General features: G+C 47.3%; 1 protein-coding gene and 1 long non-coding RNA gene across 2 annotated transcripts in view; one reads left to right on the top strand and one right to left on the bottom strand.

The window, feature by feature from the left end:
* Positions 1–27,695, bottom strand: part of LOC148122197 (uncharacterized) — a 250,853-nt gene that overhangs the window by 188,157 nt on the left and 35,001 nt on the right. The gene's annotated exons all lie outside the window — the stretch shown is intronic.
* Positions 843–27,296, top strand: Ltf (lactotransferrin). Its single transcript, XM_048423639.3, has 17 exons — positions 843–993; positions 3,381–3,541; positions 4,699–4,807; positions 5,055–5,237; positions 5,580–5,727; positions 6,330–6,385; positions 8,876–9,054; positions 9,497–9,677; positions 10,496–10,650; positions 11,818–11,908; positions 12,850–12,897; positions 14,237–14,392; positions 16,589–16,730; positions 20,545–20,612; positions 23,247–23,431; positions 24,846–25,035; positions 27,099–27,296. The coding sequence occupies exons 1-17, from the start codon at positions 951–953 to the stop codon at positions 27,131–27,133; spliced, it is 2,130 nt and encodes a 709-aa protein (XP_048279596.3). The 5' UTR covers positions 843–950; the 3' UTR covers positions 27,134–27,296.

Genomic DNA, 27,695 nt, shown 5'->3' with positions numbered 1-27,695 from the left:
AGCCCCTGTGCATCATGCACACACACACACACACACACACACACACACACACAAAACCATACATACAATTTACAATAAATATCTTTTAAAGTGCTTCTCCTTAATATAATACTTAAGACATTCATTAAAATGAAGTTGAATTTTTCATCCCTATACCATACCATACCCTTCACAGACACACAGATACAGACAGACAGACAGACACACAGACACACAGACACACAGACAGACGCACACACACACAAAGGGAGGGAGGGAGGAAGAAAAAAAGGGAAGAAATCTAATGCCAGGCCTTCTTTCTCACTAGCAAATGAGGAGACACAGGCCATCACTGGGTGGCATTCCTTTCTGAGGTCCTAGGCAGTTTGGGGGACTGTGCTGTAGGTTTCAGCAAGTCTGCATGGACCCTGCAGGAAGTCTGTGTGCAAGTCTAGGCTGACCCCACTGTCCCTGCAGCCATCTCCAGGCTGCTGCTGCTGCCCAGGACTGAGCAGCTGGCTCCTTTTTAGAAGCCACCACTCCTTGTCCAGCCAAGGAGGGAGGGGGTTTGCCTGCTCTATGCTTAAGTGTCACGAATCAAGTCAATCCACAAAGACCCCTGCTCCATGCTCCACCTCTAGAGGGCGCTGGACACAGAGAAAGGATAATCATTAGGCATTGTGTCTATGGCAATGATCCTGCAGAAGCTGGGTGGGGACTGAAGAAATCACTAGGTTTCCTGTACTATCAGAGCCCATGTAGGAGGAACTGGAGTCCCCGCTTCCTCCTTTCTGGCTCCAGGAGCCTGGTCTCTAAGAGCAAGCATACCTGGCTGAGGGAAGCAGGATGGAAGGCAGGCCTATTGGGCAAGAGGGTGGGGCCAGTTCTGTGAGGTCACCCGGCATGGATAAAGGGCCCCAGGAAGGGTGCCGAAGCCAGGCTTGTTCTCTAGGTCCCCCGAGACCACAGACATGAGGCTGTTCATCCCTGCCTTGCTGTTCCTTGAGGCCCTTGGTGAGTACAGGTACCTGGGGATGTCACCTGCTGGGAAGGTGGGCATCCCATCCCTGCCTCTGCCTGTAGGCACCGTGAACTCATACCTAACGGTTTGAACACACGAGTCCTTGCACCTGTAGTCAGGAAGGTGGTCAGGTTCTGGGCACGGTCCTGCTTGCCCTTGTCTAGATTGGGGACAGGAACCTACTCCACTGGATCAGGGCAGGGTTATGTTTGGGGCTGCTCAGAGCTCCCCAGAGAATCCCTAGGGATGCTGTCTCTTTGTGTCCTTCTAGAACTTTCAGCACCAAATATACTGCTCTGTTTAGGGAGGAATATAAGACTCAGAGAGGGTGAACTCTTTTCTTAAGACACACAGGGACCTGAGTTTAGATACTCGCTTCTGCAAGGACTGTGTGACTGTGGCGAGACTGCCATTCTCACCTTCGATTTCTTCATTTTAAAAGTGATGTGGCCTGAGGGGGGCAGACTCAGACCTGTTTCAGGGAGTGCTTGTGTGCTGTAGCAGTATCCAATCCATCAGGATATACCTGGCTACTGAGGAAATGATGCCTCCTCCGGGAACGCTGGCTGCTGAGAGCATGTTCAGCTGCGGCACGGGGCTCCAGAGGGCTGGGAGGGAGAGTGTTCCGTACTCAGCACCAGTGTTGATGGGGTGGGGGGCGTGACATAGCACGGACTCCCCACATTGGCTTCTTACCTTCCTTGTGCCACTCCTTGGCTCCCTTGGTTCCCTTCTTTTTTGGCTCTTTTCATGTCCAGAGTTCATTACCCAGCTACGCCACCTCCCTATTTCTGTCCCTCTCCGTCCTCAGTGCTGCTCCCTTATTGCACATGGACCATCCTTTCCCTCACAGGTCCTCTGGCCACACCTTCCCGGCTTAGCCACTAGGCAGCAGTCCACCCTGTCCTTTCTCCACCCTCCCCTGCGAGTCTCAGGGTCACTGCTTCCAGAGAAGGCTTCTTTGTACCAGCACTGGGGAGCCCCCTCCCCTATGGTCTGTCCTTCCACCCTCTCTTAGCCCTGCTGCAGTGGTACCCTGTGTCTAACCCAGGGATCTTAGACAGGCAGGCTAGCCCAGTGGTCAGTGGTGCTGGTGCCCAACTGCCTGGGTTCAAATTCTACTTATCTGGAAAGCTGTGTCACTTGATAGAGCTACACAATGCCTGAGAGCGTGAGAGTGTTGACAGAAAGCACCCTGCAGGGTGGATGAGGTGACTCACTGGGTCAAGGTGATTGCCGCCAAGACTGAAGACCTGGATTCTAATCCCAGAACTCATACAGTGAGACTACTAATTTACTTTCTATCTATAAATTTATTCTTTCTGATCAAGTGCGGCAGTGCACACATTCCAACACCTGGGAGGCAAAGGCAAATCTCTGTGAGTTCAAGGCCAGCCTGGTCTACAGAGTGAGTTCCAGGACAGCCAAGGCTACATAGAGAAACCGTGCCTCAACAAAAGGCCTTTCTGACTTTTCCCATTAATGGAGTCATACAATATTTTGTCTTGTATGTGGCATCCCTCACCTAGAATAGATGAGGCTTATTCGTGTTATAACATATATGCACTTCTTTCCATTTTATAGCTGAATAATATTCCATTGAATGGATGTGCAACGTTTTGTTCAGCCATTCATTCACTAGTGTTGGAATTTAGGTAGTCACACAATTTAAAAAAATTTTGATACTCTAAATAAATAATGCCACTGTGAATATCAATGCTAAATATTTATGTAAACATGTGGTTTGTTTTTGTTTGTTTTGGTTTTTTGAGACAGGGTTTCTCTGTGTAACAGCCCTGGCTGTCCTGGAACTCTCCCTGTAGACCAGGTCGACCTCAAAATCACAGAGATCTGGCAGCCTCTGGGGTTAAAGGCACGCATCACCACGGCATGGTGGAAATCTGTGTTCTCATTTCTATGTGCAATTGCTAACCTGTTTCCTAAAGTGGCTACATCATTTTTCAGTCTCAGCAATGCACAAAGTTTTCCATGTTTGCAACATTAAGATCTAGTTTGCACATAAGTAAAACATGAGCTATAATCCCTCCCCTGCTTCCCTGCCAGGTTCATCTAGGACAAAGCAGGTAGAAGTCAATAAAAACAGTTTTTGGACTGGACCATCTTTCGGCGGGTAGGAAACATGTTAGCCATAAGAAGGAAAATAATCTGTAACTTATTGAATCTAAGCTCTCTGGCCGGGACAGAGTTCCCTGTGGTTCCGCAGCTTAGCTTAACTAGGGAAGAGTGGCTGTATGTGATCATGTAACATGAAGGGATGGAGGGCAGTGGCCAAGGGCAGTCTACAGAACTCCACTGGACAATGAGGACGTCTCCTTCATGGCCATTGCTGGACTCCTAACTCCTTCCTCTCTTTCCCCAGGGCTCTGTCTGGCTAGGAAAGCCACTGTTAGATGGTGTGCCGTGTCAAAACCCGAGGCACAAAAGTGTTCCAGGTGGCAGAAGGCCATGAAAGAAATACGTGGCCAGCCACTCAACTGCGTCAAGAGATCCTCCACCCGGCAGTGCATCCAGGCCATTGTGGTAAGTTAATACCCCAACTCGAATAAAGGAAAGCAAGGGAGAGTAGTGGAGTCCAACTGGAAAGTCTCAGGTCTTCCCTCTGCTTTATTTTCTATCATTTGGGAGCAGTCCCCTTCAGTCATAGGAACTGGTGTCTCTTGCTAGTGAAAGACAGACTAACATTGAGAGACCCCCTATGGGGAAACTGGGGTCTTATTTCACATTGTTTAACAGGAACAAAGCAGAGGCAGTCGAATCTGATGGATGTGTCATGTCTCTAAAGCCTTGAGAAATAAGCCAGACATGGGCATAGGTGCCATATCCCAACTGTTGGGCAGGGATGGCCAGGATTCTAGACAGTAAAAAGACACACGTCCGCCTTCTAGTACCCATGTAAAAGCTGGATGTAGTGGCTTTCACATGTGGTCCCAGCATCCAGGAAGTAGAGACAGGAGGGCCTCCGGAGTCTAGACAAAGTGGTGAGCCCCAGGTTTGTCTCCAAGAGTAAGGTGGAGAGAGATGGAAGGCAGCTGAAGTCAAGCTCTGGCCTCCACATGTTCTCTCATGTGTGAGCTCATACGCTGCATACGACCCCAAGACTGAAAATACACATGGAGTGAAAACGGGATAGAGTATGTAGACCAAACAACCTGCAAGATAAATGGCCGTGACTGTGTGACCAAGGATGACTGGAGTGGAAGCAGACAGGCACATGTAGAGGGCACACACAACTTCAGGAGTCAGAGCCCTGGGGATGCTTACTCCGCACAGCAAATGACCCCTGACTTGTGCCATCCTCTTCTAGGTAGGACATATGGACATAAGGAAAACTAACTCATTCTGGAGCCCTGAAATACCATTTGCAGAGTTTGACTGCTTTTCTACTGAAGCGTGTCTGGTCCATTGTCTTTCCTCTCTTCTTGTTCTTGTTCTTCTTGTTCTGGTTCCCCCCACTCCTCTTCCTCCTCCTCCTTCTTTTCTTTCTTCTTCTTTTATCTTCTTCTTCTTCCTCCTCCTTCTTTGGTTTTTTGAGACAGGGTTTCTCTGTCTAGTCTTGGCTGTCCTGTAACTTGCTTTGTAGACCAGGTTGTCCTCAAACTCAGAGGTCCACCTCCCTCTATCTTCAGAGGGCTGGGATTACAGGAATGTGCCTCACTGTCTGGTCCATTTTCTTTCAGACAAACAAAGCCGATGCTATGACTCTCGATGGTGGTTCGATGTTTGATGCAGGAACAGCCCCCTACAAACTGCGCCCTATTGCAGCAGAAATTTATGGGACCAAAACTCGTGAGTTCTTCCTAGAGATTCTTCAACCTGGTGGCCGTGTTGTGACCGTGGATGAGGCTCTGTGGAGTCAGAATGGATGAGCACAAAGAGGCCGACCCAGTCAGCATCACACATTGGGGAGCTGAGTCTCTGGACTCTGGATGAAGACAGATCCTCCTGATGCGTGGCTCTCCTTCCTAAGAGGCTTGGGTGGAGTGGGATCTCCCATCCGGACTAAGCCCTGTCCGTTTTCTCTGTTCCTTTGCAGAACCCCGGACTCACTATTATGCTGTAGCAGTTGTGAAGAAAAGCAGTAACTTTCGTCTGAACGAACTGCGAGGCCTGAGGTCCTGCCACACAGGCCTTGGCAGGAGCGCTGGGTGGAATATCCCCATAGGGACCCTTCGTCCATTCCTGAATTGGGATGGGCCACCTGCGTCCCTTGAGGAAGGTAAAGTGGTCTGGGGGATCCTGGGTGGTCTCAGGTGGGAATTACTATTCTCATTGTAGACCCAGGCCACTTTGGCATAGGTAGGCATCTGGGATGAGTCCAAGGTTGGACAGAGATTGGCTGATCAACTAGAAACGGGGGCCACCGCACCAATAGCTCTGGGAGATGCCAATGAGTATTCTCTGGGCAAAGATGCATGTCTGGGTTCCCAAGACCACAGTACTGTCCTGTCCTGCAGGATGGAGGAAAGGGGATCTGTCTGTGGGGGTCACTGCTGGAGGACAGGGCTGCAGTGGCTGGGACTGGCTCACACTCTGTGGTCTGCTTCTCCGTGTTTGACAGCGGTGTCCAAGTTCTTCTCAGAGAGCTGTATTCCCGGTGCCAACAAGGATCGCTTTCCCAACCTGTGTAGCTTGTGTACAGGGACAGGGGCAGCCAGATGCGCCTCTTCCCCAGAAGAACCGTACTCTGGTTATGCAGGCGCCTTCAAGTGAGTGATACCGTCTCTTCTCCCCAGTGGTCCATTGCCATGCAGCCTCAGGGCAAGGTGCCATTTCCCTCGGTCCCCATTAGTGCACAGCCTGCTGGGGATGGAGATGTGGTTCTTCTACAGCTGTGCAGACTGAGAACCTGAGCCCTAAGAAGTGGCTGGCCTCCCTACTGAATGTTCTTCTCCATCCCTTAGAGGCCCAGCAAGGCCCCAAATTCTATATCACTCTGATGGAAGCCAACCTGGCGATGGCTGTTTCTGACCACATCCTATTGTGCTAGGTTAGCTAACTTCTGCTCCCTCCCAGCTGACTGGGGCAGCTACTGTGACCGTGCCATTTTGTTCAACTCAGGTCTCTCTCTAGAGTACGAGAGTGTGATCTCTGGCTGACTTACTCTTCCACCCTCTCCACCTTTGCCAAGACTCTGTGCCTGCTCTCCAGGCTGCTCCTGGGACGCAGGCACTTTTGTCTGGTGACTTCCCTTACCTCCTTGCTGGCCTAAGCACATCTGCACACTCGGTCTGGAGAGAAAGAGCCACATGGCCAGTGCCAGACACGGTCGGGACACCAAGACTCTAACTGCTTTCGTCTCACTTCCCAGGTGTCTGAGAGACAATGCTGGGGATGTGGCTTTTACCAGGGGAAGCACCGTATTAGGTAAGGGCAAGGGAGAAGCGGTGGGGGCAGCCCCCACTATCATGTCCGTTCATCATCACTCTGATGTGCAGGTCACCGGAGTCTTCAGCTTCCAGCCACACTGTCATCAAGTTGCCTACAGGGTCCAGCTCTTATTTTAAGTTTTTCTTAAAAAAAGAAAACCTCCAAAAATTAATTTTTATTTTATGTGCATGGGTGTTTTGTCTGCATGTTCACCACATGAATGCCTGGTGCCTTAAGAGGCCAGAAGGTGTCAGATCCCTTGGAACTGGAGTTGCAGATGGTTGTGAGCCACTGTGTGGGTGCTGGAAATCAAACCCAGGTCCTGTAGAAGAGCAGCCAGTGCTCCTAACTGCTGAGTCATCTCTCCAGCCCCCACCTCACACTCTTGAAATCTGTCCTGCCTGCTCCCATTCTCTTTCCTCTCATAGACACTCCTACCAAAGAGCTTGTCCTGTCTCCTCCAAGATGGGCGTGATTTTACAGAGTGAACTTCATTGGCTTGTGTCTGGATTCTAAGTCCATAAAGTTTTTACTGAATGCTAAAAACTACGCTGCCCCAAAGTTTTCCACTCAGCATTGAGGGTCAGAGATGGATCCATGGTTTTACTATGTGGGCAATTCAGTGGCTCTGACAATAGCGGATGATCTGTGGGGCACTTCCGCCATATTCACCTCTCTAACACTTTACCACTCTAATGATGGACAACCAGTGGCGCTGTCCTCCTTCCTGCCACATGCCGCCATTGTACTGTCGGAGGGTATCCATTATGAACACGATTGCTAGGTATAGACAGGCAGAAAGCAGTGTTGTGCCCAGGATGACCGCAGACAGGTCATCGCAGTCCTAGGACCCTAAGGGATAGGCCCCCACAATCACAGGATCACCAGAGAAGCATAGCACAGTGGTGCATGCCTTTAACCCCAGCACTCAGAAGGCACAGTGCTGGGAATTGTTTTGTCAAACTTCTTTATAAAAATAGCACTTCCGCTTGGACTGGGATTGCATGGAATTTAAATTGACCCATGAAAAAATTAACTTACCTATAAAGTTAGGTTGAATAGTCTAGAACAATAATGTGGCTTCTCCCTTCTTGATTTTTTTTTTCTCTTTTTAAAACAAGGCCGAGCATAGCACAGCCTACTGGCCTTGAATTCCAAACATAGCTGAAGATAATCGTGAATTCCTGAGCCAAGTGCTGGTATTACAGGCGTATGTCACCCTGTCAGGCTTGTACACCCTTTAATGCTGGTATTACAGGCGTGTGTCACCCTGCCAGGCTTGTACACCCTTTAATGCTGGTATTACAGGCGTGTGTCACCCTGCCAGGCTTACACACCCTTTAAGAGTATCATTTGACAGGTTGTGCTTTTTTTTCTTACTATGGAGCTTGTGCAGTTTTCAAGTCAAATTGCCTTTATTCGATACGAATTTAGTTGCTAAAGTACCTAATTCTATATTAGTTTGTGTTTTGTTATTACTAAAAATTATTGAGTGTTATAGGTTGACCTTGTAGCATCTTGCTCTCTAAACTTTCTTTTAGTTTTATCACTGTCCTGCTGATTTTATAAGCCTCTCTCTCTCTCTCCCTCTCTCTTTCTCTCTCTCTCCCCCTCTTTCTTCCCCTCCCTCCCCTTGAGCTACATCCCCAGCAGCTATCGTTTTCCCCTTTTTACTTAAACCAAAAAAGTATTTATTTGTGTGTGTGTGTGTGTGTGTGTGTGTGTGTGTGTGTAGTGTACATGCACACGTGTGTGCAGGCCAAGTCCAGAGGAGGACTTCAGAAGTCCTTCTCTGTTGCTCTCTTTTGAGACCGGTTCAAGCCCTGAACCTTAAGTTTGCCTTTCTGACTAGTCTGGGTGGTCAGCGAGCCTCAGGGATCATTTGTCTCTGCCTCTGAGTTTATAAGAGTGCACCACTACCACCCTATATAAAAACAAGTTTTGAGGGCTTGAACTGAGGCTTTAGTGACCAAGCCATCTCCTCAGGCCCAAATTTTTGTCACTGTTACTCTTCTGGAGACGTGGGTGAGGTAACTTCCCTTGGCATTCACCCCCCCCCCCCCCATCACCTTCTCTTCTGTTTTTTGAGGTGTTGCTCAGGCTGGCCTCAAACTTGCTATGTAGATAAGGCTGGCCTTGAACTCCTAATCTACCTTTCAAGTACTGGGATTGTATGTGGGTACCATGACAACTGACTTCTCAGGCCTGTGTCTTTGTAATGACCTTTTCGTCAGAGGCTGTGGGGACCTTAACAGAACTTGCTCCGCCTCTTTGAATCACAGAAGCAGCTGCTTTAGGGTTGAGTTTAGCACGCTCAAGTACTTTCTGGAGAGTCTCTCTACTTTTCTCGGTATCCAGGATCAACTCAGTCTTTTTGATTCAGTTTTGTCAACTCTGTGGTCAGAATTCTGTTGGGGAGAAGGGGAGTCACAGCTCATGGTCATGGCCAAAGGTTGACTCATCTCTCCACCTCTCCCTTCCTGGCAGAGGAACTACCAGATAAAGCCGAAAGGGACCAGTACAAGCTGCTGTGCCCAGACAACACCTGGAAGTCGGTGGAGGAGTATAAGGAATGTCACCTGGCCCAAGTCCCTTCTCACGCTGTTGTGGCCCGAAGTGTGAGGGGCAAGGAAGATGCCATCTGGGAACTTCTCAGCCAGGCACAGGTACACCCACCTGCAGCCCCCGAGGCCTGCTTAAGTTTGGGGTGTGGGGCGGGGAGCTCCCCTTGCCTAACTTCTGCAGCAGAGGGAGCTTAAGGACTGTGGGCGCCAACCCTCCTCTGGATAGCAGAAACATTGGGACCTTTCCCGGTGTCAGTCCTCCTCTGGATAGCAGAAACATTGGGACCTTTCCCGGTGTCAGCCCCTGGCAGGCTCTCTTCAACTCCAGCAGAAGCAGGGGACAAGGCAATATTCTTCGGTCCCCAAGGACCTCGAGACAAAGCAGTTTTCCAGGGAGTAAGCTATAGATGACCTTGTGTCTCTGCAATGGGAAGAGGCCCTGTGAGAGAGGATGTCCCCTCCTGCTCCATTAGAATTATCCCCAAGCCCCGGGTAGTCATTCCCCAGTTCGTTTCTGGCCGTAATTCTCCTTTTCCTCAAACAGGACAAGTTTGGAAAGGACGAAGCGTCAGAGTTCAAGCTGTTTGCCTCCCTAGCGGGACAGAAGGAGAAGGACCTGCTCTTCAAAGACTCTGCCATCGGGTTTTCAAGGGTTCCCCCGAAGGTAGATGTTGGCCTCTACCTGACTTACAACTATATCACATCCATCCAGAACTTGCACAGAAGTAAGTAAACCCCAGGCAGGGACCCAAGGGTGCACCGGGCAGACAGGAAACTGGGTGAGCTCTGCTCTGGGGTGGCCTCTGCTCTGGGGTGGCCTCTGCACCTCGGGTGGGAGCATGACACATCCACGTGTCTTCTGTCAATCAAGTCAGGGTCATTGTGAGAAGTGTCTCCAAAAAATGTCCCAGACACCAGATTAGTGTTTCTATATTCCTCTGTGTGTGTCAGGATCCCAAGGCCTCTTATTAAGTGAGAAACAGAGACACAAGCCAAGAAAACTGGGACCTGGGGGGCTACTCCAGAGGCTAGGTGGAGCACGCCTTGTGTGCTGGGATTTGAACTTGCCTGGAGAGATTACAATGGGCTGAGTACACTTGCCTATGTTTTTCCTACTCTTGGGGACTTAGAGAGGTAGTCTGTGGGAACCAGGAGGCTACACTGTGGTATGTGATGGTGACTAGGGCCTTATGGGTGGTCAGGGCTGAGTCCTCTAAGCCAGCTGTTGGGGTATACACTAGTTTCCATGTCATGGGGCTTTTATTCCAAGGAACCAGAACATTAGGCACATGGTTACACTAAGACCTGGTGGACGGATTAGAAGTCAGGGAAGCCCACCAAAGAACAGAGGTGAGGAACACAGAAAACCTTAGTTAAGGCCTGAAGTGGTTTGGGAGCTATGATGGGGAGAAGGGAAGGATGAATGGATCCCACACAGATTCTTCTGCCTCAGAAAATCCAGGCAGGAACCTAATCCCCAGGGAGGGGCAGAGAGGGAATGAGGCAGTGCCTAAATGTCTCTCACCATCGTCCCTCCCCACAGAGGAGAAGGATGTGGCCGCCACACGTGCCCGGGTCACGTGGTGTGCGGTGGGCAGCGAGGAGAAGAGCAAGTGTGATGAGTGGAACAGAGCGAGCAATGGCAGGGTGACCTGCACCTCGTTCTCCACCACGGAAGACTGCATTACCTCAATCATGGTAGGGAGCTGGGGTCGCGTGTGGTGCGGGCAGCTGGCTTCTTGGGCGCAGGCCATGGGCATCTGCTTACAATGAGGTTGGTCACCCAAGATGCCACTGTAAAGGAGGAAAGCCCAGAGCAGGTGGGCTTGGGGCCACGCTAGCACATTGCTGCATGAAGGAGCGAGCACCTTCAAGGTCTGAAAAGCAACTTGTTGTGGAATCTCTACCCTTTTCATTAAAAGAACAATTTAGGGTTATTGGGGTAATTTAGAAAATATGGAAGATTTGCTTCTCTCTCTCTCTCTCTCTCTCTTTCTTTCTCTCTCTCTCTCTCTCTCACACACACACACTCCACTTGAATGTAGTTTCAGAGATATCTACAACAAGAGTTTTAAAATTCCTCATTCCAGTTTTCTTTTTATGTGCAGCTTACAGCAATTCTGGATTGTATGGTTTATATACTTTGACCCATTTTAAAAAATAAACAGTATATTATGGATATGTGTGTGTGTGTGTGTGTGTGTGTGTGTGTGTGTGTGTTCAAGATAGGGTTTCTCTGTGTAACAGTCCTGGCTGTCCTGGAACTCGTTTTGTAGACCAGGCTAGCCTTGAACTCACAGAGATCCACCTGTCTCTGCCTCCTGAGTGCTAGGATTAAAGGTGTGCACCACCACCGCCCAGCAGGAAACATTTTTTAATATTTATTTTATTTGATGTGTACGTGTGAGTGAAAGAGTGTGTGTATGGGAGACACATGCATGCAGTGGCCTCAGAGGCCAGAAGAGGGCCTCGAGTCCCCTGGAACTAGAGACAGCTGAGAACTGCCATGTTGCTGCTCGAACTGTACTCACGCCCTCTGGAAGAGCAATGGGACCTTTAAGTGCTGAGCCAATCTCCAGCCCCCTCTAATTATTTTTAATGTAATTGTAAAAAGATGGTGACTGGAGAAAGTAGCTTTGCAACCTTGACGATCTGTGTTTCTGTATGGGGATGTGGTTTATTCATTCTAGCCATGAGTCGAGTTGACGAGCCAGCTTCTGGGTACCACTCTGTGTTGTGCTAATAGGCAGATGTTAGCTGAGAGCAGTTGTCCTCATCGTGTCTAGTCGGGTACAGGAACAGTTCTGTCCAGAAGACAGAGAGTGAGGGTCTCAGGTGTGTGTGTGACCCTCTCTGTCTCTACAGAAAGGAGACGCTGATGCCATGAGCTTGGATGGAGGTTACATCTACATTGCGGGCAAGTGTGGTTTAGTTCCTGTGCTGGCGGAGAACCAGAGTGAGTGGAGCCGATGTCCTTTCTGGGTCATTCCATATGAGCCTGACATGGGAGTCGGGAGGTGGGACCACACTCACTAGATCTCAGAGAAGATGGGTGAGAGAAGCAGGAGAAAGAATAAATGAAAAGGGCCACCCCGTACCCCCAAATTGACAGATCATGGGTAGTTTACTTCTTGATCAAAACAAACATTTTGAGGGGATGGTGAGAGGACTCAGCAGATAAAGACACTTCCTACCAAGCCTGATGACCTGAGCTCAACACATTGGACCCAAGTGGTAGAAAGGAATGACTCCCATCAACTGTGCTCTGACCTCGACACATGCACCACACATGTCATGTGCACACACACACACATACATACACACACAAGAAATAAAGATAAACTTTTTTCATAAAAACAACACAAAAATATACAAGTAAACAACTCAGTGACACTTTACCAATTGCACCCACGTACTGGCACCCAGACAAGGAGTCGGCAAGCCTCAGGAGTCACCTGGTGCCCTGTTGTCACCACAGTCCCTAAGAGCAGTAACTCCTGGTTTCCAAAGACAAAAATCACCTCACCTCTCTTTTAATTAAGGGAGAAAGAACTGCATGTTTAATGTCTGCTGTGTCTCGCTCAGGATTGTTTTTGTGATAGTCACTCATATAAATGTGTGGCTGTAAATTATTCAGTCTCATGGTTGTATAATATTCTCCTGTGTGACTCTGCCATAGTTCTTCACTATTGTCTGGAGATGGTATTTGGGTATTATCATTAATAGCACTGCTATGGTCAGCCATGTCCTTGTCTATGGTGGAAATGTTTAGTCCTCCTGCATTGAAATGCCAAGTCATTCTCTTTGAATTTGATCTTGTTTTGTGGGGATTTAAACACTTATGGCCTCTCAGTAACCTGGGTATTCAGTGATGTTTTGCTTGTCTTTGTTCTTCAGAATCCTCCAAAAGCAATGGCTCTGACTGTGTGGACAGACCAGCAGAAGGTGAGTCGGGGTCAGGAAGAGGCAGGGGGATCCTAACCTAACCACCAAAAGAGGCTGAGTCTAGACACCATCATTGGCAGATCCAGATAATTCATGGGGGGAATAATTATAATTAATGTGTCTATGGACCTACACGCTTGGTGGGGAACTTCCATGTGGTCACTCAGTGCAGGGTGATGTGGAAGGAGAAATGTCACTCGCCCCTTCTGTATGTTCGAGGAGACAGCGGCCTGGAGAACTTCCCAGTGCCTGGGATCTCACTCTTAGCTAGAGGCAACGCTGGTGCAGATCCTGGCTTTGAACCTGAATGTCCAGCATCAGCAAGCCCAGGCTCTATGCTGTAGACCCAGCTGCTTGTAGAGTCAGAGTTTGCTAAGTTTTGGAAGACTTGGGTCTTGCCCTCAGAGGGGGTTTTAGCTACCTTCGACAGCAGGAGAACTCAATCCTGTTAACTTCCTCACCATGCTGGGTTGGTTGGACTCAGCTCAGGGTGGTCCTTGTGTGCATGTCCCCAGCATTCATGCAGCGGCTGATCTAGTGGTCACCATTGCCCTTGCCTGATGTAGCTGCAGATGGCGATTTGTGCATTGTTGAGGCCACTCTCATTGGTCAATGTCTATGCCCACAGGAAAAGGCGTATAACTCAGCAGCTTATGTGGCTGGTTGGGGACAGTCCCCTGTAATTACTTTTCTTCCGAACTCAGAGATCTGCTTGTCTCTGCCTCCCGAGTGCTGGGAGTAAAGGTGTGTGCTGTCGCCACCACCTGGCTCTGTAATCACTTCTTTAAAAAAAAATACTTATTTATTTATTATGTATACAATATTCTGTCTGTGTGTATGCCTGCAGGCCAGAAGAGGGCACCAGACCCCTATTACAGATAGTTGTGAGCCACCAAGTGGTTGCTGGGAATTGAACTCAGGACCTTTGGTAGAGCAGGCAATGCTCTTAACCTCTGAGCCATCTCTCCAGCCCTGTAATCACTTCTTAAGATCAATTTTTTAAAAATATTTATTTATTATGTATACACTAGTCTGTCTGTGTGTGTATGCCTGCAGGCCAGAAGAGGGCACCAGACCCCATTACAGATGGTTGTGAGCCACTATATGGTTGCTGGGAATTGAACTCAGGACCTTTGGAAGAGCAGGCAATGCTCTTAACCTCTGAGCCATCTCTCCAGCCCCTAAGATCAATTTTTTTATACTGTTTTATTTCACAGCTCAGATCACTCTCCCCTTGTCATAGAACAAATCCCCACCCCCAACAATGGTCAAAGATCAATGGTACTCTCTACTCATGTGCACCCTGGAGGTTAAGATTGCCTCTGTTACCGTTGTACAGGGTACTTTGCTGTAGCAGCAGTTAGAAAGGAAGATACTGGCTTCAGCTGGAGCTCTGTGAGAGGCAAGAAGTCCTGCCACACCGCTGTGGACAGGACCGCGGGCTGGAACATCCCTGTCGGCCTGCTCGTCAACCAGACCAGATCCTGCAGATTTGGTGAGGATGTGGGAGGGTCTTCTGAGAGGGCCATCCTGGTGGGAGAGTGGAGGCTGTGGAGCCTCAGGGAAGGGAGGCGGTAGGATGTTTGCTGCTTGGCTGTAGCTTGCTGGTCTATTTTAGAATAATTAGGTTCTCCTGTGATTGCTTCCTGGTGCCCTGGATGCTCAGGCTATTTGCTACAGAATACTTCCTAAATTTCCCCAATGTCACCCCACCCTTATGGAGATCCAGATCTCAATATCAGCTTGCTTCCCCTGGATACTGGCTCGGAGTACTTCTTAGTGTTCCCTAAATTCCTCTCAGAGCCCAACCTATCTATCCAGTGCCCACTTTGGTCAGCATAAACTATGTCCTTCCTGCTGCAAGCTTGGTGATGCCAGGACACATGGCATCTCTTGGACGTGAGCCCTGTTGTATTAGGATTAGGTCTTAGGTGCTGGTTGGGGCCTATTTGGGGCATATGGTTGCTGTTCTTGCCAATCACCATGGTACCTCCTGAGTCATGGGACAGTTGCTGCTGTGAGGTATGCAGCTCAGTTTCCAGAGCCTGACATACTGTGGCTCTTCCAGCAGCGTAGGCTCCGGGAGTCGGACAGCAGGACCCTTGCTCAGGGGACAGGGCTTTGTGTCACCCCTAGTTCCTCTTTTCTTGGGTTAGATTACACAGTGGGTACATTTAGGTTAGGTCTAGCTACAAGGAACAGAAATCCTCCAAATGCCAGAGGCTTAAGCAAGAAGGGTGCTTATTTCTCTCCCACGTAAGAGAAGTTCAGAAGAGTGTTGTCTAGAGTTAGCGCAGTGACAGCATGGTGTGGGACCTGGGCCTTAAATGTTCAGTTACTTTGTTGGCTGTGGCTAGTTCAGTACTTGTTTCTACCTTGTGCAAGCAGAGTGAAGAAAAGAGAGGGAGCGGGGACAATGGTGTGTGCCAGGCCCGCCATGTATGTGCATGCATACGGATGCCAGGGAAGAACCTTGGGTGTCATTTTCATGAACAAGGTCTCACCAATTAGGCTAGCCTGTCGTAGGAAGCCTCCTGTTACCTTCCTAGGCTTGGAATCATGCGTGCACGTGGCCACATCCAGCTTCTTTTGGTTCTGGCATTGAATTCAGGTCCTCATGCTTGGATGGCAAGCACTTTAAGGATTAAACTTTCTCCCCAGCCCACACAACCCCCCAACAGCATGATTATTGCTTATTAAGCCTCTGTAGTACATTTACCGATTAGAACAATGCCATAGATGAAGAACATCATTACGAATGACCTGAATTGTTAATAATCTGATCTATCTTTTTGTAATCATAAGTCTGGTAAGATAGCTTGAGTTTTTTAATGCAGGTAAAAATGCAATAAAACAGTAATTTCCAAATGTAATAGTGTGTATAAAGAAATTCATACCTTTTAAGAATGTTTCCAGAGAGTTGGCACCTGGCACTCCTGAGCATGTCATTATACCATGGGTGTATCCAGCCACAGGGGTGTACCAGCCACAGGGGTGTACCAGCCACAGAGGTGTACCAGCCACAGGGGTGTACCAGCCACAAGGGTGTATCAGCCACAGGGGTGTACCAGTCACAGGGGTGTACCAGCCACAGAGGTGTACCAGCCACAGGGGTGTACCAGCCACAAGGGTGTATCAGCCACAGGGGTGTACCAGTCACAGGGGTGTACCAGCCACAGGGGTGTACCAGCCACAGGGGTGTACCAGCCACAGGGGTGTACCATTCACAGGGATGTGCCAGCCACAGGGGTGTACCAGCCACAGGACTGTACTGAGCCCCAGGCCACCTTCTTTCTATTGAGAAGCCAGGCATCCAGGGAGAAGGCAGGGTCTCTATTTCTGATATAAAAGTAAAAATAAGAAGTCAGATTGTGGACTAGGGAGACAGTAGGTGGCCTCTGCTGCAGAGAGCCATCATGTTCCTCAGCAGAGTTCCCACTACAAGGCTGTGACGACAGGGCCCTGTGTGACTGTCCCGAGCACCAGGACTGTCCTGTCCCTACCTACACTCTGAGGGTTTTCTGGTTGCCAGTGGGTCTGTGGTTGGTGGTGGAATGTTGTTCCGTGATGATGAGTGTCCTTCTTCTCCTGTCCACACACTGAGCTGAAACCAAGATAGGCCACTCGCTGGGTGAAGACCTTATGTTGACGCTGGCCAAAAGCACTAATGTACCCCCTTCCTTCTGCCCAGATGAATTCTTCAGCCAAAGCTGCGCCCCTGGGGCTGACCCCAGATCCAATCTCTGTGCTCTGTGTGTTGGTGACGAGAAGGGTGAGAATAAGTGTGCCCCCAACAGCAAAGAGAGATACCATGGCTACAACGGGGCTTTAAGGTGAGTGAGTCTGGGACAGAGGCCACCAGCGTCAGGCCTCAGCCCTCATCCTCAATGCATGCCTCTGTGGCTCTAGGGGCCGGCTGTGGTCTGTCTTAGACAAGCCAAGAACCAAGTGTTCAGCAGGAGCCAGAGCCTCCTATTACACCAGCATCCCAGAGCATGGAGGTTAGACATTAGACAAGGACCGCAGGGGTTCAGCTTAACCGTCCAACCGGTAACCCACGTGGGGCCTTGGTGTTCTCAAGAGACATTTAGTCCCCCCATGTCCCAAAGACACTCAGGTCACCATTACATCTTAAGTTTTCACTTTCTCCTTGACTTTGGTCTTCAAGGGGCTGGAGAGATGGCTTGCTGCTCTTGCGGAAGAACTGAGTTCAGTTCAAGGACCCCTATTCAGGTGGCTAACGGCTCCAGGGATCCAATGCCTTATTCTGGCCTCCACGGGTACACACACACACACACACACACACACACACACACACACACACACAATTTAGCCAGGCAGTGGGGGTGCATGCCTTTAATCCCAGGACTCAGGAGGCAGAAGCAAATGAATCTCTATGGGTTCAAAGCCAGCCTGGTCTACAGAGTGAGTTCCAAGACAGCCAGAGCTGTTACACAGAGAAACCATGTCTTGGAAAACAAAGCAAAAAAATAAAAAATAAAAACAAAACAATAAAAAATTTAAATAGGCCTTTAAAAAAAAAAGAAATGACAAGGAGAAAGCCTTCTTACAGTGTTATTTTCCAATAGTAATATCAAAAATTAACTTTGAGATTTCGTTCATTTTATAGTGCAGCACGGGTCAGAACGACTGTGCAACTCACATGTACTGGGGTATTGTTCTCACGGCTCTGTGTAGAGTGTGGTGTGTATGTGGAGGCTCTGTCCCCCTCTCCCTTACTTCTTTGCCAAGAGTGTGCTTCACCACTAGGTGGTGACACAGGTCCTCAGCTGACAACAGTCAAACTGGACTTTGAGCCTTTAAACATAAATTTGATAATTTTGCTCCCATGAAACAATGAGATTTTTACTATACGTGGGTGATTTGTAAGCTTTCATTTTTTTAAAAAAAAATTACTTATTTTTATGTGGGTTTTTTTTTTTTTTGCCTGCATGTGTGTCTTTGTGAGAGTGTTGGATCTTCTGGAGCTGGAGTTACAGACAGTTGTGAGCTGCTATGTGGTTGCTGGGTACCAGCATAAAATAAAAATAAATCCCTTCCTTATTCTGGTTACACACACACATACACACACACACACACACACACTTTACATTTAGGCTCCACTTCTGAGAGAAAACATGTACTATTTGTCTTTCTGAGTCCGGTTTATTAACATGATAATCTCCAGTTTCATCCGCAAATATAATCATTTCCTTTTTCATTGTGAATATGTAGCACGTTTTCTTCACCCTTCATCTGTTGATTGTCGTCTCGGCTGCTTCCGTCTCTTGGCTATCGAATAGAGCAGCTATAATCATGACTATGCAAATATCTCTGTCCCTTGTGTATATACTCAGGTGGGTGCAGCTGGGCCAGATGACAGCTTTAGTTTCAGGGTTGTAAAGAACGTCCATAGTGGCTGTGTATGTAGGTTTCAGGCCTGTAGTCATAACCAGTCTACAAATACAACTGGTTCTTAACGAGTAGCTTTCAAGTATTTTTTTTTTTTTAATGACTTCCTGCTCTGGTGTAAAACCTTGCCTCTCCCAATGCCTCCTGCCTGTCCTTCTACTGCCTCAGCCCCAAACTTCGCCTGTCTTAACACCTGGATTTGTCTTATCGATGCTTGAATTGCTATGACTACCCCAGCATTGTTTTCGTATTTGTGTGTGTGTGTGTCCCTCAGCAGGCCTGGAGGTGCCTAGGAGTTGATCTCACATTGCCAGACTTTTGAGGCCAGAGCTTTTAACCCACTGAGCCATTTCCTTAGCCCATGTTTCTATACCAAATGCTCTGAAATTTCATTTCTCTATGCAAATCCTCTCTACTTTATTAGATTGGGCAGTTGGTGGGCATTTCACTAAATTATTCAGTCCGGGAAAACAATTATTTTGTTGACAATTTCTATCCTCTTTTCTCTAACTTCTCTTGAAGCCTTGTTTTTTAAAGCATAGACTCCTGCGATCACCATCTGATCTATTGTTCCTTAGCTAGTCTTTTACTTCCAGTTTTGGCAAAATTTGCTTGCTTTTATATTTTAATCTTATCTCATTTTAAAGCATGTTTGCGGTGAGGACTATTCATTTCTTTTTAAAAAAATACATTTATTTATTTTATATGTATTTTGCCTACATGTATGTCTGCATACTACCTACATGCCTAGTGCCCTCAGAGTCAAGAAAAGGGAGTCAGATCCTCTGGAACTGGAATTATGGATTATTATGAGCTACCATGTGGATGTTGGGACTAGAACCTGGGTCTTCTGGAAGAGCAGCCAATGCTTTTAACCACTGAGTCATCTCTCCAGCCCCTATTTTTTTTTTTAATTTTTAAAAAATTTTGGTTTCTTGGACAGGATTTCTCTGTGCAACAGTCCTGGCTGTCTGGCAACTCTCTTTTCTAGGCCAGGCTGGTGTTGAACTCTCTGAGGTCTGCCTGCCTCTATACCCCGCTTTTTATATTCTTTGTGTATCTCTTCGTATTACGACTATTTCTGCTTTGGAACTTTCTTTGTTTGCTTCACGAATATTTCATTTCTTGATATATTTAATGATATTAGGTAAGTGTAGTTTGTAAAAAAAAAATCCTCTCCCTTATATTGTCTGTGAATCTTGGGAGTATAATTCTTTTGGTATAACCTTTTATGTTCTCCCTTCAAATACTTAAGGCTTCAGCCTGTTTCCCACATTTGAGAGTAAGAGGGGTGGGTGATTCTCAGTTCCCTACCAGTTTCCCAGTCTCAGTGGCACTGGGCCTCATGATAGGGCTCCTGGTTTGAACCATTCGTCATGAGCATCAGAGTCCATGAATAGTTTCTTGACTTCATCCGATTCTCCTGCTCCTTGGGAAGGATAGTCCTAATAACATCCTGGGGGGAGCACAGGCACTGACTTCATCTTCCAGAACATAGACTTTTCAGTGTATTTATTTATTTATTTATTTATTTATTTATTTATTTATTTATTTAATGCATGGTGATGGGAGATGTTGAGATAAAGGTCTTACTCTGTAGCACAGGCTTGCTTCAAGCTCACAGCAGTCCTCTTGCCTCGGCTTCCAGGGTGCTGGGATAATAGCCATGAGGCATGAGGCGCTTACCCAGCTCACCTTCTGCTTCTGCCTCCCCCTGGATTTGTTGCCCTATTCTGTAGCGTTGTCAAGGTTCAGCCTTCCTAGTGGGACTGCTGCATGAGACGTGAGGGCACCTATATGAAGCTCTACCCAGTCACCCTGTTCTCAGCGGCTTTCAAAGACACCTTGTCTTTACAATTGCCTGGTCTTTCTGGAGTCCTGTGGTGACGCCTACATTCCTCTGAGCTGCTGCTGTCCCACCTTCTGTCACAGCTTTGTCCCTTCAGTTAGGCCAGTACCGCTTGGCCATCGTCTTTCCAGATTCCAAAGGTGGTCATCGTTTCTCTTTTATAAGTTTATGGGTTAAAAAAGCAAAATCTCACCGGCGTTGTTTCCCAGGCATTTTAGAAGGAGAGAAGATGCACAGACGCTTGCAGATGCCATCTTAAATTTTAAAGTCCTGGAAAAAGTTCCAACTTTTGCATGTTTACTTTCATGGGAATGTGTGTCACAAATATTTATGGAAATTCTAATGGTTTCTGTCTTGTGGTATATTTATTTTGGGAAATATTTTAGGTGCCTGGCTGAGAAAGCAGGAAATGTTGCGTTTTTGAAGGACTCCACTGTCTTGCAGAACACTGATGGTATGTGAAGTCGTTTCACTTCCTCTTTCAAAGCAATCTTTAGCACCATAGCACACACTCGTCTTCGGGTTTGTATTTGAGCAGATAGTACAACTGTTTTCAGACTTTTGACTTGAAGGATTCCATTTATTTATATTTATTTATGCATTCATTCATTTGAGACAGGGTCTCGGGTTTTTGTTTTTGCTTTTTGGGGTTTTGTTTGTTTGGTTGGTTTTTGAGACAGGGTTTCCCTGTGTAGCTTTGGAGCCTATCCTGGAACTTACTCTGTAGACCAGGCTGGCCTTGAACTCACAGAGATCTACCCGCCTCTGCTTTCCAAGTGCTGGGATTAAAGGTGTGCACCATTACTGCCCGGCTAGGGTCTCATTTTTTAACTCAACCTGGAACTTACTATTTACCTCACATGAACCTTGAACTCATGGAAGTCTTTCTGTCTTGGCAAGTTGAGTTCTGGGAATTAGAGGCATGTACTGGTGAATTCTAAAGTCTCTAGCATAGTAGGCAGCATAGGAATATCTGTGGTGTCACAGTGATTTTGAAGCAATTCACATGCACACACACATACACACACATATACAGATATATACACATTCACACAGACATACATACACATATCTACATATACAAATTCACACGTATACACATTCACAGACATACACACATACACACATTCACACAAACATATTCTCACACACCATGCAGCTGTAGTTAGTAGCACCTGTGAAGAAACTCACGGGCTGTCTGTACTAGATGAAACAAACTCAGATAATAACAGTAACTGAATGTAAGTAGATCAAATTTCCTTTTGAAAAAAAAGTAAATAGAGGCCTTCCTTCAGCTTGGTCAGAAACTCCTTGAGAGTCAGTGAGTTAAAATCCACAGGAACATGTAGGTTATGAAGGATAGTGTGCCAGCCATCATTTAAACAAGAACCTCCCTCTGGGTCTCTAGATTGGGAAAGCAAAACTAGGTGTTCAACTCTTGCCAGCCATTTGGTACTTCTCCTCAGCCTCCCCACCTCTACCTCCGCGGGCGACTCGCTGATTTGTTCAGTGAGCTGTCAATCCAACCTCTTCTTCCTTTTCCTTCTCCTGGCCTGTTGGTTCTGGGTGAGCATGCTTGTGTTAGGAAACCCCTGAGTCCAAAATTATCAGTATTAAGTAGAGGAAATCCCTGAGGACTCCAGAGAGTACTCCAGAAGTAGCGTGAGGTGTTTCCCAAGGAAGGAGAGTCAAGTGCAAGTTTGGATGTCGAGCCTGCGGGTGCACACTCAGGCACACCTACACTTATACCTGGAATTTAAGGCAGCCTGTGTGATATTCAGGGATCAGACTGGTGTGGAGGTTCTCAGGTACTTAATAGCTATATTTATTGGGATTAACTAAACACACTTGATAAACTTGTGGAGTTCCCCATTTTTTCCATGTTGTACTGAAATGAGAGGGAAAAGTTTATCTTTATTTGAAAGTCCGAGTTTGGAAATGCTTTCAAATTGGAAACTGTTTCAAGATTGATATATCTAATGTGTGGGAAATCCTGCACTTGACCTCATGTGCTGAGTCACAGCCTGATTGCAGTCACTCTGGAAACCCTGTGCAATGTCACCTTCAGGTGACCTCTGTAATTTGCATATGAAACATAATGGAATATTTCGCCTATTTTTGCATTGCCACCTCCATGGTATTTCATCATGTATATGTAAATGTTCTTTTGTAAAAGGAGGGGGTTGGGAAGATTTATGTTAGTGGGTAAAGTGCAAGTCTTGCAAGCATTAGGACCTGAGTTCAGATCCCCAGTACCCATGTAAGAAGGCAGATGAGGCATCATATGCCTCTAATTCCAGCTCTGGGGATGAGGGGGTGGAGAGCAGTGGTTCCTGGGCCTTCTAGTCAGTCACTCTGGCTGAATCATTGAGCTCTGAGTTCAGTGCAAGACTGTACCTCACAAAATGAGTGAAGAATGAGGAAGATAGTCAGGTATCAACCTCTCACCTCCACACACACCTTCTTAGGCAAACACACCTGCACATATGTGTATACACACATACAACACACACATACATACATATACAGACACACACACATACAAATACTTAAAAGATGATCTAAAAGATTGATTGAGATACAACTTGAATATTGAACATCTACCCATTATCTGTGTACAACTTAGTAGGGTCTGGCACATTCAGAGTGATAAACCACCAATACGGTCCCACTCCGTAATACCCATCTGAACAACGTGAAGAACCCCTTGCCCTTGTTGGCACACCACCATCTTTGCTTTTTCAATGTCTGCTTCCTGTCAATATGACTTTGCCTGTTCTCATACATGCAATCATTTGTGGCCTTTTGTAGCTGGTTTCTTTCAACCTAGCATCTTGATTTTGAGTGTCAGCCATGTTACCGCAAGTATGAACTTTATTCCCTTTGTTATTGAATAAGACCTTTTATATTGCTAAACAGTGATGCTTGCCATATCTGTAGCCAAATAACTTGTGCAGGATCAAGCTTTGTTTCACCTCCTGCGGCTCATCACAGCCTATATATGTTTTTCAAAGGAGTCCTACCAATACAGAAAGGATGCCTTGACCAAGCGGGCTAGCTGTGGCTAATGACACCCTTCTCTCATCAGGAAAGGGCACTGAAGAGTGGGCTAGGAACTTAAGGCTGCGGGACTTTGAGCTGCTGTGCCTTGATGACACCCGGAAGCCTGTGACTGAGGCTAAGAACTGCCACCTAGCCGTAGCCCCAAATCATGCTGTGATATCTCGGACAGACAAGGTGGAAGTCCTTCAGCAGGTGCTGTTTGACCAGCAGGTATGAGCCACCAGGGTCCCCAGCACGTTCTTCACTGCATGGGCTCCTATAGGAGGTGTTCATCCATTTAAGCCTTTCTTTCTACTCCCTCTGCTTGATTCATGGGGATAGCATTTGCTCCATGCTGGGAGTCTTTCTAAGGGATCAGTTAGGCTCTTTGGTCCTGGACTTGAACTTGTGTCATGGTCCAGAGGGAATTCTGTCCTTTCCTCCCTGCTGCTTCCTTTCATGACTTATATTAGCAAGCAGGCCAAGCAGGAAATGCTTGTGACAAAGTCCAGAGAGCAGCAATCCCAGAGCGCACTCCACGTGTCGGAGACACAAGGTCCTCGTACTTACAGATGAGCACCAGGAAACCAGGAATGTTCATCGCGTGCTGTTGTCTCTTCAAGGAGGAGATGTATTAGCTGTTTTCTGCCAGGAAAGCTGGGAACTGATGTGGTTAACAGCCCGGTGACTTCCATGCTATCTGCATGGCCAGGCCACACTGACCCCCAGACTCTTCGGTTTATCTCAGTCGATCTATTGCACTAGCCTCCCTGAGACACTTATCAGGAGCATTGTGTGCCTTGAGCCAACACCCTCAGTTAATCTGTAAGCCGATCTTTATGGAAGATGTCATTTGTACTTTACAAGAGTTTTGATGTAATCATGTCTTAAGCTTCGCTGTATTGTATACATGGGACGGAGTTGATTAACACCAGGAAACATTTTCCAAATTGTACTGTGCTTAAGCACACCTGGAGTTAACTACTTCATGTCAGATTTTCAAAGTTTGAATCAGCACTGGCTAACGAGTCATGTTGAACCGGACTTCCTTATTGCTTTCCCATGGGTTGATACTCTGCTGGCCGTGGTAATTGATGGGACCCCCGCATCCATGGATTTAGGGCTGATTGTGTTCTGGGGTGCCCTGTCCTAGTCTCTGTTTTCCTATTACAACATGCTGGAGCTGGGTATACATTTTGAGCCCAACTGTCCTGGGCCTGGAGGAGGGACTGTTGCTAAGAGGGGCTGAGTATCCTGCAATGGCCCAGCTCCTAGAAGCTCGGGAGTTTTCCCACTCCTGTTGCCCCCCTGGACAGCTGGAATGACAGAGTGTTCTAGATGATCAGCTTTTGGAGCAGATCTTTAAAAATCGTCATCTGACCTCTGATCACCAGCAAGATGTTCTACAGGAAGCAAGAACAGATTTAGTAGGAGGAGAGATGTGGAAGGCAAGGTTGGAAGTGAGGTAAAGCCTGGGCCCTGGCCAGAGTGGGCGTGCTTCCAGGAGCAAGGTTTGGGAAGAGTCGTGCAAGGCAGGGAAAGGAACGTGCTGCCTTTCTGATCTGCTCCTTACCCGGGATGAGAACCCTTGACTTTCCCATCTTCTCTCTTGACTACTCACGGACTGTTGGTTCTTTTGACACAGAATCAGTTTGGAAGAACTGGATCGAGGTGCCCAAGGGAGTTTTGCCTGTTCCAGTCTAAAACCAGAAATCTTCTGTTCAATGACAACACTGAGTGTTTGGCTAAGCTCCATGGCAAAACAACGTACGACACGTACCTGGGACAGGAGTATGTCGTAGCCACCGCTAATCTGAAGCAGTGCTCAAGCTCCCGTGAGTGGATTCTAGATAGAATTACTGAGGAATCAACCTGGTAGAATGTAGCGGGCTTTCTTTTGGGCCACCAAACAGCTCCTAGATCATGACATGGAGACTTCTTATTAGATATGAATGTTCAACCTTATCTTATGCTTATCCCGTTAGCTCTTATAACTTATTTTAACTGTTTTTCTTCACCTATACTTTGCCTCAGAGCTTTTTACCCTTCTTTCATTCTGTATGACTTCTTTTTTCTACTTCTGCATCTGGCTGGCTGGTGGCTGCCTGGCTGCCCAGCTGCCTGACCCCAGGCACCTCCCGTTTCCTTCCTTCTTCTCTTCTCCTCTCTCTCTCTCATCTAGATTCCTCCTCCTACTTATTTTCTCTGCCCATAAGCCCCACTTATCCCTCAACTGCCTAGCTATTGGCCATTTAGCTTTTTATTAGACCAATCAGATGCCTTAGGCAGGTAAGGTAAAACAACAACACATCTTTGCCTAGTTAAATGAATGCAGTATAAACAAGTGTAATGCACCTTTCCATAGTTAAAGTAATATTCTGCAGCATAAACAAAAGTAGTAGCACATCTTTACACAGTTAATGCAATACTCCACAACAGGAAAAGGTCAAAGTTCAGAGGCCAAAATACATGTAGAAATACAAATTCCTTAAAAACTTAAAATGTAGAGCCAAAAAGATGGTTTAGGGGTACCCACAGCTCTTCCAGGTGACCTGGGTTCAGTTCTAAGCACCTGTCCACGTGGCAGCTCACAATGTGTGTAATTCCAATTCCAGAGGATTTAACACCCTCTTCTGGCCTTTGTGGGTACCAGGCATGCATGCGGTGCTCAGACATACATGATGCAGGCAAAATACGAATATACATAACAAAATAAATTCAAATATAGGAAGGTGTATAATTTAATTCTTGATCACTATTTAGAAGAGAGCCTAGAGATGTAGCTCAGTTAGTGGAGTATTTGCTTATCATGTTCAAAGCCCTGTGTTCAATCTCTAGCATGGTATAAACTCGGTGTAGTGGTATACACCTATAATCCCAGTATTTGAGAGGTAGAGGCAGAAGGATCAGATGTTCAGAGTCATCATTGGCTACATATGGAGACTGAAACCATTCTGAGGTACCTGAAACCCTATCTCAAAAAAAAGATTTTAAATACATATACATTTACACACACACACACACACACACACACACACACACACATTCAGATTGTTGAAGGACTTTCAGAAGTGATTCTTAAGCTTCAGCATGCACTGACTCCCTGACACAGTGGCCTTGTGAATGCCTATATCTGGTCCCCAACTCGGAGGCAGAGGCCTGGCGGATGTTGTGGTCCAGGGGTAGGAACAGGCCCAGAATCTCTTTGTTAGCTGTTCTAAACTTTGGATGATTTTGTCCCCAAAGGAGACATTTGGCCTTTCCTAGAAACATTTTTGATGACCGCAATTATGTAGGTACTGCTGGTACCTGGCAGTAAAGGCTGGGTAGTTAGCAAGCAATGCACAGGATACCCCATCCTACAAAACGGTTTATCAGGTTCCCCATGCTGATTGCACGGAGATGAGGAGCCAAGTTCTGTATTGACGTCTTCTTGGGCAACTGCATTGCAGGTTGGCCTAGGGCTCCTGGGTAAACCATATGAACAGGCAGCACTGGTGTAGAGACCACGTGCCCAAGGACAGAGCTGCTTCCCATGCTGTCCCTAGCTCATGGCACAGTGACTCACCCAAGGCAGGTGTTCAGCCAGTGTCTGCAGATGGAGGATGGGCAAATAGATCGCTCTTCACTGTGCACATTTTAGGAGTCAGAACCATGAGTGTCTTGTGGACCTGAGAGGTGTGAACTGATTCACTTAGAGGTGGAGTCAAGTGGCCCCCAGGCCAGAGCAGGAGGCCACAGCTGCTAGAAGAGGCCGTAGAGAACACATGGGTGGATGAGGCAAGCCCTGACTCACAATGGTGGGGCAAGGGCTGGGGTAGTGTTTTCAAGACCTCTTTGATTTATAGATTTGAGAAAAATACCTGTTCCTGAACGTCCTGCTTTCTGTGTCCCACAGCACTCCTGGAAGCCTGCGCTTTCCTTACCCAGTGAAAACACCGAGCCAATGGCCAAGCCTTCCCAGGGAGCCTCAGCCCAGATCCATGGCATCTTGGGGCCTTCCAGAAAGGGGGGTTCTCTGATCATCTCTCCTTATAACTCCCTGCAGTCACTTTAGGTAGAAATAAAATGAGAAATTGTGTTGGCTTTCTCGTCATATGAAGTATCACTCATCACGTCTCAGATTTTACACGGAAACCGTGTGTCTGACCAAAGGCTCCTGCACTCTTGGACTCTCCTTGTGAGCTTTCCAGGCCCAGCCCTCCTTTGTTCTGAAGTTCTGGGCACGATGCCCATTGATCTGGAATTGGGGGAGCCAAGTGACTATTTCTTTCCCAAGGAGATCTGGTTTACTCAAATAGATATCACGGTACAGATACATATGTGTGTCCCAGATCACATGTGCCTGTGTATGTACATGTGTGCCTCAACATATGTTTGTATACATAACTGTGCGTACTCTTCACACTAATGCTTATGCATGTGTGTGCACATGCATGCGAAGGCCAGAGGACAATCCTGAAGGTCACTGCTCAGGGACTGTCTACCTTTCTCT

The sequence above is a fragment of the Myodes glareolus genome, chromosome 4 (assembly GCF_982192425.1).
Source record: "Myodes glareolus chromosome 4, mMyoGla1.1, whole genome shotgun sequence".
Lineage (NCBI taxonomy): Eukaryota > Metazoa > Chordata > Mammalia > Rodentia > Cricetidae > Myodes > Myodes glareolus.
Note: the sequence above shows the minus strand (reverse complement) of the source record. Positions and strands in the feature narration are given on the sequence as shown.

Excerpts from the sequence above, each read along its gene's own strand:
- Ltf (XM_048423639.3), top strand. The coding sequence starts at position 951 with ATGAGGCTGTTCATCCCTGCCTTGCTGTTCCTTGAGGCCCTTG. Across the intron at positions 5,728-6,329 it reads GGTTATGCAGGCGCCTTCAA|GTGTCTGAGAGACAATGCTG; the intron begins GTGAGTGATACC and ends CTCACTTCCCAG. Across the intron at positions 14,393-16,588 it reads GACCAGATCCTGCAGATTTG|ATGAATTCTTCAGCCAAAGC; the intron begins GTGAGGATGTGG and ends CCTTCTGCCCAG.